Genomic DNA, 18,577 nt, shown 5'->3' on the forward strand with positions numbered 1-18,577 from the left:
TTCTGATCTGTTAGACTCTCTTGCTCTATAAATAGAGCTTCTCTGTATCTCGCTCAATTAAGAATCATAATATGAAAGAATGGCTTTCTCATTCTCTCTCTCCTCTCTCTCTCTCTTCCCCTCCATCAAACTCTGATATGGTATGAGAGCTCTCTTTTTGAGGGCCTGATCCATTTCCTCTTCAATGGCTTCTGTTACAAAACTTCATCAGCAAATCATAGCAACAGTGTTCAGAGTGGTGCAAACCAAACTGTTCGAAGTGGAACGATGGAGAATAAAGCTCTTACACTTTTCAACTATCAGATTTTAGTAAAACTCATACGATAATTACTTGTTTTGGAACCAAATTGTTGAACCTATCATTAGTACACATCAGTTTCACAAATTTATGGTTAATTCGAAGATTCCGCTGAATTTCTTGACAGAGGAATATCGCGAGAACGAAGCAGTAAATCCTGCATTTCAGGAGTGGCTTATGCAAGATCAAATGTTGCTGCCCTAGTTGCTTTCAACTATTTCAGAGCCTGTAATGAACAAAATTTTAGGAGTTAAGCATTCACATGAGGCTTGGGATTAAATTCACAAGATGTTTCATGGAAAAAAATGAAATTTAAGGCTAGGCAACTTAGATCTGACCTTCGTTTTATCAAGAAAGGCACGAAATCAGTGTCTGAGTATCTTTCCAGAATCAAATCTTTGTGTAACCCCTTGAAAGCGATTTGAAATCTAGTCTCAGAAGAAGATCACATCAATTATATCCTTGAAGGTTTACCTTCAGAGTATAATTCATTTGTTCTGAACGTGCAGAGTCGTGAAAAGGCATGCTCACTTGCTGATATCGCTGTGGATCTAATGGATTATGAACAACTCTTACTGAAACAGAGTGAAAGTTTGCTTGCTGATCCAGTCTCTGAATGTCGCTCAAGCTCAAAAACCAGTGCAACAAAATCCTCTGTTCAACTCTGTATCTTCAAACAGTGAATAGAGCATGGACCAATTGAACCAGACTTCAGGTTCTCATCTTCCAGGTCACTTCAATGCTCCTAACACAGATCGTGGAAGGTATAGAGGATGATTAAATAGAGGTAGAGGTCGTGGAACTCGTACGAACGTACATTGCTAGCTGTTTTGCAAGTTTAGACACGATGTCCACTCTTGTTGGTACATGTTTGATGAGAACTTTGTGCCAACGCTTCCACCTCCCACAGTTAATACACTAGCTCATTTTTTTAAGTTCCACCAAAGCAACATCAATTTACTTGTCAACCATAACAGAACCAGTATCGGCAACCACAACAGAACCTATATCAGCGTCTTTATCAGTATATTTATCAGCCTGTTGAAATTGCTGTTCCTCAAGCAATGATTGCTGCACAACAACCAACTCTACTTCCTACACCAACCACACAATCTGCTTTGGAGTGGTATCCTGACGCTGGAGCAATAGGAGTGCTAGAGGGTTTACACTCAAGTTTTCCCGATTCTTTAAGAGGATCAAGAACATATTTTCTCTAGCTGATAAAAATTAATTCCTTTGAATGAGCTACCTCTATCCCTAGGAAATATTTCAATCCCTCCCAAGATCTTTAATTTCAAACTCAGAGGCTAGCCGTGCTTGAGAAAATGTTTCTCCGCAGTATCATCACCTGTTATAATAATTTCATCAACATATACAAGGAGCACAGTTAGCTTCCTATCTTGGGAGTACTTGAAGAATAGTGTGTGATCTCCTTGATTTTGTTTATATCCTAAGGCCAGCATAACTTTAGTAAATCTCTCAAACCAGGCACGAGGAGACTGTTTCAATCCATACAAGGCCTTTTTTAACCTGCAAACTTTATTTCTTCCATCCATAGAGCCAAAGCAAGGTGAGATTTCCATGTAGACTTCTTCTTCTAACTCGCCATTAAGGAAAGCATTTTTCACATTAAATTGATTCATATCCCAGTTGTAATGGGCAACAAGCGACAATAAAGCTCTCACAGTATTCATCTTTGCAACTGGGGCAAATGTTTTTTTCATAATCAATGCCCTATGTTTGAGTGTAACTCTTGGCAACTAACTAAGCCTTACATCTCTCAAGAGTACCATCAGAATTATATTTCAAGGCATAAACCCATCTGCACCCTAGTGCTTTTTTCCATCTGGTCTATAAACAACCTGCCATATTTTATTTTTCTCCAAGACATTCATCTCATCTTGCATGGCTCGAGCCCAATTCTCATCTTTTAATGCTTCATGTACTGATTTTGGGATTGAGATAGAATCTACTGTTGAAATAAAACTTTTGTGCTGCACATAAAGGTTAGTAGAAGAGACAAAATGAGAGATATGATGTTGGGTACGAGATCTTTTCCCTTTTCTTAGGGTAATAGGTAAGTCATCAGAGGTACTGGGTAAGCTATTAGAAGCAACAAGCAAATCATTAGAGACAACAATATTAGGTTTAGAAACAGGAGAAGTAATAATATAAGGATCAGAAACAAGAGATTTAGGACTTGACATTGGTTCAAGCGATTGGGGTTGTTTGTGAAGCAGTGTGGGCTGCTTTCTCATATGATATACCAACTCAGGTGTCACAATCATTCGTATTTTTGATTTATCAGATGAGTCACACACAGAAGAATTAGAAACAGAAGGAAGAGGTGTAGGAGAAGATATGGAAGGTCCATACTTAAAGAATAAAGGTGATGAATCTACTGAAGAACTGCTCTCCTCCTGAGGATGAGGACTTGGGAAAAAGGACTCAAATTCATGAAATGTGACATCCATTTAGACAAAGAATTTTTGATTAGCAGGATGATAACACTTGTAGCCTTTCTTATCAGGGGCATAACCAAGGAAGATACATTTGAGAGCCCTAGGATCCAACTTACTACGAAGATATTTATGAACGTGGACAAAGACAATACACCTAAACACTCGTGGCTGAAGACTCTGCATAGAGGGAACAGAGGGAAAGAATGAAGTCATTGAGTGAATAGGACTTACATTGTCAAGGACCCGAGAGGGCAAGTGGTTGATTAAGAAAGTTGCTGTAAGAATTGCATCTCCCCAGTAGCACTTGGGTACATGATTCTGAAAAAGTAAGGCACGAGTAACTTGAAGAAGATAACGATTCTTCCTCTCGGCATCTCCATTTTGTTGAGGGGTGTCCACACAAGTAACTTCATGAATCATGCCCTGATCTTGGATGAATTTGGAAAGACGCTGATTGACATATTCAGTACCATTGTCGGACCTTTGTCTTTTAATTCTTTTACCAAATTGGGTCTCAATCATTTTATAAAATTGAAAGAATAACTGTGGTACCTCAGATTTTTCATGTATTAAATAAACCTAAGTTACACGAGTGTAATCATCAATGAAAGAAACAAATCATTTATTACCAGAAGCATGAGGAACTTTAGAAGGACCCAAAACATCAGAATGAACAAGATCAAAAGGCTCAACACTTTTAATGGTACTAGAAGGAAAAAAGACACGATGGTGTTTATCAAACTCACAAACATCACAATGAAAACACTTAACAGACTTAGACAAAAATAATGATGGAAATAAAGATTTAAGCAAACGAAATGGAGGATGTCCCAAGCATTTATGATGGAGCCAAATCAAAGAGTCGGCAGTAGACTGAGACTGAGTCAATAAAGTGTGAACCTTAGCATACTTTGCTGAAAATTTTGGCACCAGATAGTACAGCCCACCTTGCTCTTTAGCACCCCCAATCGTGTTCCCCGTGGTGAGATCCTAAAAAACACAATGAGTAGGGAAGAAAGTTGCAGAGCAATTTAAATGTTTGGTAATTTTATGGATAGAAAGAAGATTAGTGGAGGGTTTGGGAATATAAAGAACATTTTGGATATGTAAGGAAGATTGTAAATATATGTTACCGGAACCTGCAACTGATGTGTGTGAGCCATCAGCTACGACTATTGTATGGGTGCCAATAGTTGGGTTATAAGAGATAAAGGAGTAAGCACAACAAGCCATATGATCAGTAGTACCATAATCGATAATCCAAGAATTTTTAAAATTAGTACAAGAAGTAAGAAAAGAATGGGTAGTGGAGCTCATAGCAGTCATAATCAAAGCACTAGTAGATGGCTTAATCAGAGAATCAAGCATAGTCCGAATCCGCTCGAACTCATCTTAATAGAAATAAATTCCGAAGATGTACCATTTGAGCCCGCCATATTGTTGGGGTGAAAATCACACAAACACAAATCCAAATGATGTCTGACTGAAGAGGAAACACAAATCTGGAAAGAGGAGACAATCTAGAAGTTCTGTCTTGGAATAGTTTTTTTTTTTTTTGCGTGAACAGTACCTCATGAGCAGTGAGCACAGTGAACAGTACCACAGTAGAAAAAGAGTCAAACAAAGATCCTTTCGGTCCAAAAGAGCATGGTTGTCAAACTCACGAGTAAACTCGCAAACTCGGACGAGTTTACGCTTTTGTTCACCCTCAACGTTCCTGTTTCACTGCAAACTCGCTTTTGGCACTCAATCGGTAGAAACGCCGTGTTTTTTGGCAAACTCGTAAACTCTTACGAGTTTAACTATTTCAAGGAAATGGAGAAAAACCCATGGACCCGAAAATTTGACCAGAAACCCATCGTATTTAGGGTTTTTTTAACACAAAAAACCTTAAATACCTGGTTCAGCCGCCATTGTTCTTGCTCATTGAGAGACGACGTCTTCTCTGGCTCATGCTCTACTTCCTTCTCTGGCTCCGGTAAGTGGAGGTTCTGTAGAAATGCGAGCTTCTGTGAAGCTGTGGTTCTCAAAAACCATCGTTGTTGTGGTGCTTCGTCCTGGTTAAGTTGTAGAAGAGAACGTAGGCACTAGAAATCAGCATCAGCGGTGTGAAAGGGGAAAAGAGAAAGGAGGGGCATAATGGGTATTACAAAAAAAGCTAGCTCAATTAATTGACCTAATGGGCCAAGTCCAAAAGCAATGGGTTCTATCCAACCCCTTAAAATAATTGTAGTAGTTATTTTGAATGAAGGCCCAAAGCTTTTAATATTTAAATTTGAGAGAAAAATGCTGAAAATAATAATGTTTTATTACTTTATTTAATTGTATTAATAATTATATGAAATTTGAAATGTTAATGTAAATATTTTTACACTTATAATACATGAAAGTTAAATTAATATTATGTATGTATATTAATAACTCATTTTTTATTTAAAAATCAATTGTGTTATTAAAAGAAAACATATTTGATATTAAATTTTAAGTTAAAAAATTTAATATAACTAACATAACTCTGAATATGGATTTTAAGTAAAATATATTTGATATTTTGTTTTGGATTTTGATCTTTTGTGCTATGAATTTATGTGTTTGAGACATAATGTGATTATGACTATTGTATCACATTATTTTGCTAGTTGGTTAAATTAAATTTGCTTGTTATATTACTTTATATGCATATAAATATAATTTTTTATCCTGTGTTACAATTCTACAATCTGTGTTACGATTCTGCGATTTACGATTTTGGTTTACCCTTCCGCGTTTGCGTAGACTCTTGAGTTTGACAACCTGGCAAAAGAGTCAAACAAAATTTCCCGTGGCGGCTTGATGGCGGTGAGAGGCAAACAAATAGGGTTCCGCTTTGAAGGCGGCAGTCGCAGAAGCAGAGCCCTCAGAATCGAGAGCTCTGGTACCAAGTTGAAAAAAGAGATAATCTTATTGATAATATTGTATATTACATTTGTATAATTGCTCTCTATTTAAAGAGACTAAATAACCTAATGGGCTAAGCCCAAAGAAGATTCTAGAATGAAAATAAATAAATAAAGAAATAAACAAATACAATTATTTACAACAAGTAATTATATACATTAACTATAAATGAAAATGTAAAATAAATACAGTTACATAAGATCCATATTGGAATATACATAAAAACCAACTTGGGCTTGGCCTGCAAAACCCCAGGTCCCATATTTGGGTTAAAAAGGCTTGGTGGTTCAATACAAGAAAATGAAATGTTGTACCAAAAAAAGAAAGAAAAAGAAATAGAACCACACCCAAACTGAGCGTCCACGCTGAGAAGCAGGAGTGTTATACAGCCTCCTTTACCATTGTTGTCCCTGAGTACGAGGATTCTTTCGCCGTCGTCTTCCCCCACCTCCGAAACCACACTACCCTCTTCTCGAAACATCAAATCCTCATTCCATCACCTTCCTCTCTTCTCCAACTGTGACACTTTTCAAAGCATGACGCTTTCCAAGTGCTTCTCTAACACTGAGCCCACCAACCTCATCCCCGTCTCGGGCATGCCTGAATCCGATGGCCTTTTCATAAGAACAGTGGGATACACTACCCCAAAAGCTAGCTCAAAGGGTGGGAGTGCCCAAGGCCTAATAAACCCCACATTAGTTGCCCATACAACCAATGTGGGACTTCAAGTCCTATACATTGCAAATAAGACTGTAACATTCCACCACGTTCCACAACCCCCGCACCCAGGTGGGCTGGCTTTGCGCTAGTCTTTTACTAGCACCGGGCAAACACTACAATGTCGGCGCCACCACCCACGCTGCTCGATTGCAACCGGGAGACATAGTGGAAGGCTGTGTGTAAAGAACCAATTCAACTCAAAAGCTTAAGCCAGTGAGTGTGGGCTTTTAATGTATATTTTTTTCTAACATGCCTTCTCACACGAAAGCTCGTTGGGCTTGAAGGGTGGATGGTGCATCGGACGCAACTTACCTGTGCTAGGAAATTTCACAAGAGTAAGCCGGGGGGGGGGGGGGTGGATGTACCACCCCAAAAGCTAGCTCAAGGGGTGGGAGTGCTCAAGATCTTATAAATCCCACATTAGTTGCCCATACAACCAATATAGGACTTCAAGTCCCATACCTTGTAAATGGGATCATAACCCCTTCACTCTGTTATCGTGGTTTCCTTCTACAAGGTCGCGGATTTCCTAGACCATGCCCACATTCGAAAGCCCTTGAAGCAACTCTGTCAACAACTGGTACTCAATCACTCATTCGTACGGGACGCGTATCAGATACGTTGGAAAATTTTTTTGGGCGTATCAGTGCTTCATACGGGTCCAACACCAATAAAGTCAACTTCAGGAAACTCCTACTATATTTCTTTTATTGATGCTCACACTAGATATACCTAGTTGTATCCCATGAAACAAAAATCTGATGCACTTACTTTATTCTAACAGTTCCATGTGATGGTTAATACTCAATTCCATGTTCCAATCAAAGCTATTCAAACTAATTGGGGAGGGGAGTTTAGGTCCTTTACGCAATATTTGAATCTTCATGGAATCATACATAGATTAGCTTGTCCTCATACTCATCATCAAAATGGAGTAGTTGAGAGAAAACATAGGCATGTTGTTGAAACTGTCTTACCTTATTCTCATATGCATCCTTGCCTATGAAGTTTTGGGACTTTGCTTTCATCTTAGCCACTTATCTCATAAATCGATTACCAACAACCCCAAAGGTATTTGATTATACAAGCAATTCCCCGATTATACCTTCTTAAAGGTATTTGATTGTGCTTGCTTTCCTTTTCTTCGATCTTATAACAGGCATAAGCTTGAGTATAGGTCTTAAGAGTGTGTTTTCCTTGGCTATTCTTCATGTCACAGGCACTGATTCTTCCTTCATTCAGCAGATCATTTCTTTGCTCTATTCACAATTTGCGTTAAAAGATTTGGGAGAATTAGACTACTTCCTTGGTGTTGAAGTTAAACATCATGTTTCAGGTGGTTTGAGTTTATGTCAATCTTAATATATTCGAGATTTGTTAACTAGGGAAGCAATGCATGAGGCCAAGAGTATCTCGTCCCCTATGTCTTCTGGATGCAAACTCACAAAGTGTGGCTCCACTTATTTTAATAACCCTCATTACTATCGATCTATAGTTGGTGGTTTGCAGTATGCAACCGTAACCAGACCGGAAATTAGTTATGCAGTCAACAAGGTTTGTCAATTTATGTGTCTACCTCGTAAAGATCACTAGTCAGTGGTTAAACGCATCCTTAGATACCTAAAGGGTTTCCTTTGGTCTTTACCTTAAAGCTTCTAGTCCTTTCAAACCTTTATCTCTCACTGCTTTTTGTGACGCTGATATGGCAAGCGATCCAGATGATAGAAGTTCTACATAGGTGCTTGTGTTTATCTTGGGCCAAATTTCGTATCTTGGTGGTCAAAAAAGCAGACCAGAAGCTGTACATAGGAGTCTAGCCTTTACTTGCTTTGAAATTCTCTGGATTCAGTCTTTACTTCGGGAACTTCAGGTTCCTCTAGCTATACCTCCGGTGCTGTGTGATAATATGAGCACAATGGCTCTCTCTCATAATCCTGTCCTTCATGCTCGAACCAAACACATGGATACGCTTACAAAGGCATTATCTCCTATTTGTTTTGCTGAACTAAGGAGCAAACTTAGAGTCTTAGATTCCCAACGCTGTTGAGTTTGCGGGAGGGTATTAGATATATTGTAAGCTTTAACTTTGTTAGCATTAGTTTAGTTTACTAATGTACTTTGTTATTCTACTTCTAGATATATAGGATTTATTCTCCTTTTTTGTTTGTAATTACTTCAATTTGTTAGATCTATTTGTTTCTAATCTGTTAGACTCTCATGCTTTATAAATAGAGTTTCTTTGTATCTCGCTCAATTAAGAATCATAATATCAAAGAATGGCTTTCTCATTCTCTCTCTCTCTCTCTCTCCTTATTAGAGATATATAAAATCATTAATGTAGTCTCACCCTCCAGCTTAAGCTTTTAAGTTGAATTGGTTCTTAACATGATATCAGAGCCTCGATGTCACGGGTTCGATCCTCACCGCTCTTCACTTTCTCTTGTGGAATTTCTTAGCACAGGTAGGCTAAACCTGATGTATCATCCACCTTTCAAGCCCAATGAGCTCTTGTATTAGAGATATATAAAACCATTAATGTAGTCTCACCTACTAGCTTAAGCTTTTGGATTGAATTGGTTCTTAACAATCCTCTATCTCTCTCCTCAAACTCTGATAATACGCACACTTCCATATCTAATTTTTCTTTGATAAAGTGGTGATCAACCTCCACATGTTTTGTTCTGTCATGGTGAACTAGATTTTGAGCAATATTGACAGCAGCTTTATTATCACAATACACTCTGACAGGTAGGGAAAAAGAGATCTTCAATTCCTCAAGGAGTCTTCTTAACCAAATTCCTTCACAAATAGCATTGGCTAGAGCCCGAAATTATGCTTTTGCACTGCTTCGGGCAACTACTGTTGTTTCTTACTTCTCCAGGTCACAAGGTTTTCACTGACATAGGTACAATATCCTAAAGTGGATTTTTGGTCCAATGCAGAGCCAACTCAATCTGCATCTGTATATATTTTAATCATCCTCTTGTGTCCCCTTTTAAAGAAGAAGCCACGTCCAGGGGTGTTTTTCTTTCGGAGAATGCATGAATTGACTAACCATGCTGATTGTAAATTCAATATCAGGTCGAGTGTGAGATAAGTAGATCAACTTCCCCACCAACCTTTGGTACTGCTCTCTGTCAACTTCTTTCCCATCTTCAATTCCCAATTGTAAAGAACCAATTCAACCCAAAAGTTTAAACTGTTAGGTGGGGTTGCATCAGTGGTTTTATACTTCTCTAACACGCCCTCTCGCACGAGAGCTCACTGGGCTTGAAGGGTGGATAATGTACAAACCCACCTACTTGTGCTAAGAAACTTCACAATATTTTATTATTAGAATGGAGGGCGGTGAGAATCGAACCCGTAACACCGTGACTTTGATACCATGTTGAAATATGAAAAAAATGGTTTTTTCTGTATTGATACACACTGATTTACACTTATAGGGGTATGTATACAAGAGTAAATGAGAAAAAATAGATAAGAATGACTCAGTAATGAGTCATCATCCCCATCCTATCTAATCACTAAGTAATAGAAAGTAAAAGCGGAAAGATTCTAATCCTAATTTCCTACAATAATAAATCATTCATCTCTGACTAAAAAGTTCTCACAGAAATGACTTTATTTATATCTATAACATGCCTTCTTACACAAGAGTTTTTTTGGGTTTAAAGCTTTAACGATACACATGCCTACTCTCTACCATATGCTAATTCGATCTTTTCTTATTCAAATGAGGATGGCAAAGATCAAACGCATCACTTGATTATAGAGGCTCTAATATCATGTTTAGGATCAACTCTCCTGCAAGTTTAAACTATTAGCTAAAGGCTTATGAATAGCGTTGTTATATTTCTATTAAAGTATTTCTTTGTGAGTACTATTACCTGGTGCTATGGAAGTAGTATAAACACAAAATTAAGAAAACCAGAAATCCTTAACTCCTCAATAATAAACGATGAAATGAAATGTAGTTTGTTGAAGGATCCATTTTTATGGGTTTCTTTTGGGGTAGGATTGTTTTTATGGCTTCTAATAGGAATTGAAATTCACTGAATTTTATTTATCTAAGGGGGATCAATTCCTTACAAAAGAGGATAATCATATGGAGACTACAAACCAGCAAATAAGTATAAACATCGCCTTTATCCCAAACTAGTTGGGTTGGCAGTTGATGAACCCAATTCGATAGATAGAAACAAAGAAAATAGTTTTTCCCCCGTTCCATCCTAAGATAAACATACTACATTTTCCCTGTAAATTTTGGCTGACCTCTTCCTTTTTATGCTATTGGTAACAAACTTCTGTTTTTTACTAGAGCATCTGGGGCCTTGGAATAAGTTGGAAAAACTATCTCAATTTATGATTTCTCATCTTTTTGTGCATTGATATTGCTCCGAATTTTGGTTGAATATTTTTGTTTCTTATCCATGCTTATGAGAGAGTTTTTGTGATATTTTTGTATTATTCTTGATTGCTGACCCTGCTGAATCAATCTTATGTTTCCTGTCCATTCTGTGATGTTATTCTCTCTCTCCTCCAATCAATTTGTTAGAGATATATAAAACCATTAATGGAACCTCACCCTACAAGTTAAGCTTTTGGGTTGAATTGGTTTTTTGCATGGTATCAGAGCCTCGGTGTCACAGGTTTGATCCTCATTGTCCCCCACTGGAATTGCTTAGTATAGATAGATGGGCCTATGCATTGTCTATCCTTCAAGCCCAATGAGCTCTCGTGTAAGGGGGCATATTAGAGATATATAAAATCATTAATGTAACCTCACCCAACTTAAGCTTTTTGGTTGAATTGGTTCTTTACAGAATTCCTGCACTTGCTCACTCGCTTCACTGATTATAATTCCTTCATTTCCCGTAGTACTATCCCTTTTCCTCCTCTCATGCATTCACAGCCCATCCTTCTTCTGTACCTCCCTTCTCCTTCTCCTATACATGGGTCAATGACCCAGTAGCTTGTCTCTCTTGATCAACTAATTGTTGTTTTAGAGGAATTGCCATTTGTTTATGCACAGTTGGGACAGATTTGCTTCATTCTTGATTCTTTCGTATTTTTTCTGTTTTGAAGGACATCTTATCCTCCCCCTAATTGCTTTTTGCCTCTTCTCTCAAACAATATTTTTTCCCCCCTTATCTTAAGAAGATGCCCTTCCCACTCCACTTTTCCAATGCCTATCTCTCAATTGTAATATTGGTTAGGTGTAGAGCAAAACTAAGCATAGACATTTAGCAACAAAACAAGAAACTTTGTATGACATAATTAAGTTGCGACTGTAAAAGATGGTTATTATTATGCCTAACAGTTTAAGTAGTTATATTTTAACTATTGATTACCTTAAAAAGTTTAAAACACATTCATGTATAAATTATTCCGGACTAATTTTAGGCTTTAGTTATGCGTAAAAAAATTGTTGACTGTCTGATTTTTGCACTGTTTACTGGTTGTTTTATTTGGGGGTTTTACCTGTTATGTTTTTTTAACCATTTTAAGCTATAGTTTGATTGTTTTCTATACATATCACGAGGCATCCTTTGTTGGAGTGGCTAATTTATATTCTCTTTTTCTTGAATGCAGGCAATTAATAGTTTGAAGAATGTTGATTCCACTGCTTTACTTCAGTTTCTTCACCCAATTCTTAATATGCTGCTTCATCTTATTGGCAATGGTGGAGAAACACTCCAGGTTTGCTCATAAATTGATCCTTTTTTTGGTAAAGTGCCTTGCTGTTGCATTTATTGTTATATTTTCTCTTTAAATTACATTTTGTTGGTTTAATCCTCTCTCTCTCTCCATTCTTTGCATTTATGGCTTTGCTTCTTTCACTTTATATTCATCTTTCCGCTATTGTTTTCAGGTTGCAGCTTTCCGGGCTATGGTTAATATTGTAACCAGGTATGCCTTATACGGATATCTGGTCCTTTAAAGTTAGTTAAAATTGTATTTGATATGTGGAAACAAATTAATATTTTCATTTATTGTTATATGCGTAAAAAACTTAATGTGTATAAGGATTGCCTTCACCTCTACTCTCGCAAGGTGGTTTTAGGAGTTCTTGTTCTTTGATTCTGTACACCTATCCTATAGTAATCTTATCTTAATGACTACATGTAGAGATATGGTTTACGTCTGTTATGGGCATGGTCTGTGTGTCTGAGATGCTGCGCTGGCGTACACCTCTGTTTATACCCTGTTAAAACTTTTCTTTTCTTTTTTATTAAGTTGTAAATTAGTAAAACCTCTTTGAAAGACACTCAAAAAGAGAAGACTTGTGGCAAACAGGAATTATGCGTGGTCTGTTTTAGTCGTTGTAGTTACATGGGGTATTTGTGTCTAGCTATGTAGCACTGACACGACACGACACTCCAATACGTCAATCCTAAAAAAATATGAATTTCGATACTTTGGGACACGATTGAATATAGTATATATTTCATTAATATTCAATAATTTAATAAAAAAACTAAACTAAATTAATAATACCCATCAACACGTTATAAAGGTGGAAGCTTTAATAAAAAAAAGGAACTGGGATGAGAGAGAGAGATCATATCAGAGAAAGAGATCAGAGAGAAGGAGACACAACAAGAGCGTAACAGGAATGACAACGATGGTGCTGAGATGATCGATCTATTATCTACCTTAAGGGGAAAAAGGCAAAATAAAATAAAATTGATATGATCAGGTGGAAATTTAATTAATATATTTTAATTTTAAAAAAGTAATTTTTTTTTAAAATATAATATTTTTACGAAAAAGCCATTTGACCGTGTCGGACACGGTCAAATTCGTGTGTCGAAATGGTCAAGGTGTCGGAAATGTTGACTGTGTGTCTTGACATGTCAGAACGTGTTGAAGCGTGTCGGACACGACACTCCCTGTTTTTTGGAGTGTCCGTGCTTCCTAGGTGTCTAGCATCCAATTAGTGAATAGGCACTGATTTGTCACACTCTGTTGTAACCAGGTGCACAAACATAAAATAGGAAGGGGGAAAGACATGGAATAAATTTGGTTCAATGTAGGGTGAACTATGCTTTTCAGGTCAGGAACATGTCAGGTCAAAGTCCCTAATTAAATACAGGCCACTTTATGACACTCTTCTTGTGAGTTTGTGGACAGAAGTAGCCTTGAACCGAGTGTCTTGTGTGTTTTGGCAAAACCAGCTATATACAAGAATGCTATCAGGTCAATTGACTGTATCATTTAATTTTTTGGCCCCTCACCCGTTTGCTTGTAGTGGAACCTTGGGGGGAGTGATGGGTGTCCCTTAAAATTTCGAATGCATAGACATTAGACCTCTGATTTGATGGTTGTATATGTCTTTAAATGTTGAAATTTGCTGTTAGGATTTCTACCTGCAATTTGAATTATTGTTATAATATGTGGAAGTTTAATTTGTAGGGTGCAGCAGGAGTCAGTTGATGATGCTGAAAGAAATCACTTTCTAGTCAACTATGTTGATTGTGCTTTTGATGACTTTGGTGGTCGTCAACCACCAGTGTATCCTGGATTATCCACTGTTTGGGGAAGCCTGGCACGAAGTAAGGTATTGCAATATTCAGTATCATTTGTCTCCTCTGCCCCTTGTTCATTGTAATCATCGCGACCATCATCCATCTGTCGTATCTTTTATTATGTATTATAAATAGCTACTTGCACTTTTGTATGTATATGCTGATTTAGTGTGCTAGGGAGTAATTAGGAAGTTCACATTGTTCTCAAGTTTCCAGATCAGGTTGTTAAGCATTAAGCTCTTTATATTATGTTGAGATATATAAAATCATTAATGTAGCCTCACCGAACAGCTTAAGCTTTTGGGTTGAATTGGTTCTTTACATGGTATCAGAGCCTCGGTGTACCGGGTTCGATCCTCAACGCCCCCACTTTCTTTCTAGTGGAATTTCTTTCTTCGCACAGGTAGGTGGGCCTGTGCATTGTCCACCCTTCAAGCCCAGTGGGCTCTCGTGTGAGGGGGCGTGTTGAGATATATAAAATCATTAATGTAACCTCACCCAACAGCTTAAGCTTTGGGTTGAATTGGTTCTTTACATATTATTTGGTTAGATAGGTAACTGTCCGGTTTCTGTTGTCTGTCTGTGCTCCTACTTATTTACAGGTGACAAAAAATGATGTGTAAATATCTTTCTTATTTCATTTTGTTCTTTTGTCAGATTTCATTGGTATTTGTTCTTTACATTGAACCAAAGACCTTTTTTCTCCAACCAATTACTTACAATTTTTGTGGAATCAGTTTTTCAACAGCTAACACAGAGAAATCAGAAATTTCTTCTTAGTAAGTTGAATTTCTGTCCGTAACTAATTTTTAAAGAATCACTTTCACTACGAAGGAAGTGGCAGAAATAAAAATGGATCTTAATTTCTGAGATAGCCATCCATGATTTTCTTCCATAGTTTTCTTCTTCAGCAATTTGACTGACTTTGCATACATTTACTCCTCAATTACGAACTATTTGGGATGTGGTACCTAATTTTAACTTTCTTATTTGTATTCATTTTTTGGATTTTGGATAAATTTTATGCTGTTGTGTAATAATTGCAAACAAAATCAGTTTATTAGCATGATTTTTCAAATGTCTGCTTTGTTTCACCCTTCAGGTAAGTAAATAGAATTAGTGCTTTATGCAGGCTAAAGGGTACCGTGTTGGACCTGTGTATGATGATGTTTTGGCAATGGCATGGTTTTTTCTGGAGCTAATTGTTAAATCAATGGCATTGGAGAAGACTCGCCTTTTCTATCATAGTCTTCCAATAGGTACTTTTAAAAGCTTTTGATCTGATAATGTATGGCCTCATAAATTTCCAATCCTTTTTAATTCCCCAAATTATTCATTTTAGTTGTTATCCTTTTATGAAGAATATTGATATGAATAGAGCTGGGGAAACGAGCTTGAGCTTGCAAACCAGCCCATTCAACTTGGCTTTAACAATGGTTTGACTTTCTTATAGGCCAGTCTGTTTGAAATTTAAAAGCAGGTAAATCAGGCCCCGTCTGTTTAGCACATGGATTAAATGGGTTAGGGAAGTATTGGCCTGCAGGCTAGGCTGCTAGGCTATCTAATAATTTTTAATAAACTATAAACTTTTGGCCTGTTTAACCCATTGATTTAATTCTTTGAGAATATCCATATTTGTGTTTAAAATTCATCTGTTATTGACAATAAAGTTTTAATTTTACACTTTGAATTGGCTTATATTCTGGCTTGAATTTTGATCTCAATCTTTCATTTCTTTTTGTTCAAAAGGTGAAGATATCCCACCAATGCAGTTGAAGGATGGTGTATTCAGATGTATAATGCAGTTGTATGATTGCCTTCTTACTGAGGTGCACGAGCGCTGCAAGAAGGGTTTAAGCTTGGCAAAGCGTTTGAACAGTAGTTTGGCCTTCTTTTGCTATGATCTTCTATCCATTATTGAGCCACGACAAGTTTTTGAGTTGGTACGTTGTTTCTCTGTTTCTATATATTTGGATGCTATGTTTCTTGACTTTAAGTAGGGCTTCTGCATATTAATTATAAATATTGAAAGTATTGAAAGATGTAAAACAAAGAGTTTTTTGAATTGATACATTTGATTTACACTGATAGGAGTGTTTGTACAAGAGTAAATGAGAGAGGAAAAAATTGGATAAGAATGACTCAGCATTGAGTCATCAGCATTATCCTGTAAAAGCAAATTCAAAATTCAAATTCCTGTTAAAGAAAAAAATAAATCACTAATAAAAGTGGAAAGATTCTAATCTTGATTTTCTACACTCCCCCTTAAGTTAGGAGGTAAATGTTGATCATTCCCAACTTGCCAATCGGGTTTTCAAAGGCTGGCCAGTGTAGGCCCTTAGTGTGGATATCTGCAGTCTACTCTTTTGAGCATTACTGACAGCTGTCTTACTATCACAATACACTCTGATAGGTAGGGAAAAAGATATCTTCAATTCCTCAAGGGGTCTTCTTAACCAAATTCCTTCACAAATACCTTGGGCTAGAGCCCAAAATTCTGCTTCTGCACTGCTCTGCGCAACAATTGTTTGTTTCTTACTTCTCCAGGTCACAAGATTTCCCTAGAAATAGGTACAATATCTTGAAGTGGATCTTCGGTTTAAAGAAAGATCTAGTACCTTTTCAAAGAGCAATAGGCACATCTAGGTCGGCTGTATCAGTTTGCTGGAACTAAGGCTCGAGTCAGAATCCTGGCAGTCTAGAGGTGATTTTCGCTTACTGTAATACTTTTCCCATTTACCAGGAGGATCTCCATTCTCTGGCACAATAGTTCCCTTGTCTCCAACGGCAAAGGCAAAACAACAGAATCATTTGGTTTGAAAGACTTATATTCATCTACCCTGTAAAGAACCTTGAGGTCACCACCCCAAAAGCTAGCTCAAAGGGTGGGAGTGTCTAAGGCTTTATAAACTCCACATTAGTTGCACATACAACCAATGTGAGACTATATATCTCAACACACCCCCTCACACAAGAGCCCATTGGGCTTGAAGAGTGGACAATGCAACAGGCCCAGCCTACCTGTGCTAAGAAACGCCACAAGAGAAAGTGGGGGGCGGCGAGGCTCTGATACCAACTTGAAAAAGGGTATTCTGATATATTTTAGAATTGTAAATAATCTGTACAAAGGGTTCTCTATTTATAGAGAATATTTGACCTACTTTTAACCTAATGGGCTTGGCCCAATACAACAAAGGGCTTGGCCCAATACAACAATAAATGACTAAATAAAAACTAAATAATAACTAAATCAATATTATTTACAACACTCCCCCTCAAGCTGAGGAATAGATATTTATCATTCCCAGCTTGCTAGTAAGTTCTTGAAATCTGTCTGAAGGAAGCCCCTTTGTTAATAGATCAGCTAATTGACGCCCAGTGGGAATGTATGTAGTGGTAATCAACCCGCTATCAAGTTTCTCTTTGATGAAATGGCGGTCGACCTCAATATGTTTAGTCCGATCATGTTGAACTGGATTATGAGCTATACAAATAGCGGACTTATTATCACATAGCAGCTTCATAGGTCCCTCACATTTTATTTTGAGATCATCAAGTACAATTTTCAGCCACAGTAGCTCACAAATGCCTTGAGCCATAGCTCGAAATTCAGCTTCTGCACTTGATCTGGCAACCACATCTTGTTTCTTACTTCTCCATGTCACCAAGTTACCGCAAAGAAACATGCAATAACCAGTGGTAGAACGACGGTCAGTCACGGATCCAGCATAATCAGCATCTGTGTAGACTTCTAAAGATAGATTGCCATCACGTCGGAATAACAATCCTTTACCAGGAGTACCTTTAAGATACTGAAGAATTCTCTCTACTGCCTGCATGTGTTTTTCCTTTGGATCGTGCATAAACTGACTGACAACACTAACAGCATAAGCTAGGTCTGGTCTAGTATGGGCCAGAAATATCAATTTCCCAACTAGCCGTTGATATTGTCCTTTATCAACTGGAGGACTCTCTTCTTCATAGCCCATCTTGTGATTCTGCTCAATAGGAGTATTAGAGGGTTTACACCCGAGCTTTCCTGCTTCTTTGAGAAGATCAAGAACATATTTCCTTTGGCTGATAAAAATTCCTTTGCTTGAATGAGCTACTTCTATCCCTAGGAAATATCTCAGTTTCCCAAGGTCTTTGACTTCGAACTCAGAGGCAAGCCATGTCTGCAGAATCTGTCTCTCCACAAAATCATCACCTGTGATAATAATATCATCAACATATACAAGGAGCACAATAACCTTCCCGTTTCGGGAGTGCTTGAAGAAAAGAGTGTGATCTCCTTGACTCTGTCTATATCCTAAGGTCATCATAACCTTAGTAAACCTTCCAAACCAAGCACGAGGTGACTGCTTCAATCCATACAAGGCCTTTTTTAATCGACAAACTTTATTTTCCCCCTTCACAGAATCAAAACCAGGCGGGATTTCCATGTAGACTTCTTCTTCTAACTCACCATTGAGGAAAGCATTTTTCACATCAAATTGATTTATATCCCAATTGTAATGGGCAACAAGGGACAACAAGATTCTCACTGTATTCATCTTTGCAACTGGAGCAAAGGTTTCTTCATAATCAATGCCATAGGTTTGAGTGTAACCTTTGGCGACTAATCGAGC

At 37.5% G+C, this 18,577-nt stretch overlaps 1 protein-coding gene across 2 annotated transcripts in view; it reads left to right on the forward strand.

Annotated features, from left to right (window-relative positions):
* LOC133302161 (guanine nucleotide exchange factor SPIKE 1) overlaps positions 1–18,577 on the forward strand; it is a 53,524-nt gene that overhangs the window by 11,602 nt on the left and 23,345 nt on the right. For both annotated transcript variants that reach the window (XM_061501910.1, XM_061501909.1), the window contains exons 15-19: positions 12,013–12,120; positions 12,293–12,330; positions 13,837–13,981; positions 15,082–15,208; positions 15,699–15,892. In XM_061501910.1, the coding sequence (XP_061357894.1) occupies positions 12,013–12,120; positions 12,293–12,330; positions 13,837–13,981; positions 15,082–15,208; positions 15,699–15,892 (612 nt within the window). The remainder of the gene's footprint in view (positions 1–12,012; positions 12,121–12,292; positions 12,331–13,836; positions 13,982–15,081; positions 15,209–15,698; positions 15,893–18,577) is intronic.

The sequence above is a fragment of the Gastrolobium bilobum genome, unplaced genomic scaffold, assembly GCF_033153095.1.
Source record: "Gastrolobium bilobum isolate Gb01-03AN ecotype WA unplaced genomic scaffold, APGP_CSIRO_Gbil_v1 utg6075, whole genome shotgun sequence".
Classification (NCBI taxonomy): domain Eukaryota; kingdom Viridiplantae; phylum Streptophyta; class Magnoliopsida; order Fabales; family Fabaceae; genus Gastrolobium; species Gastrolobium bilobum.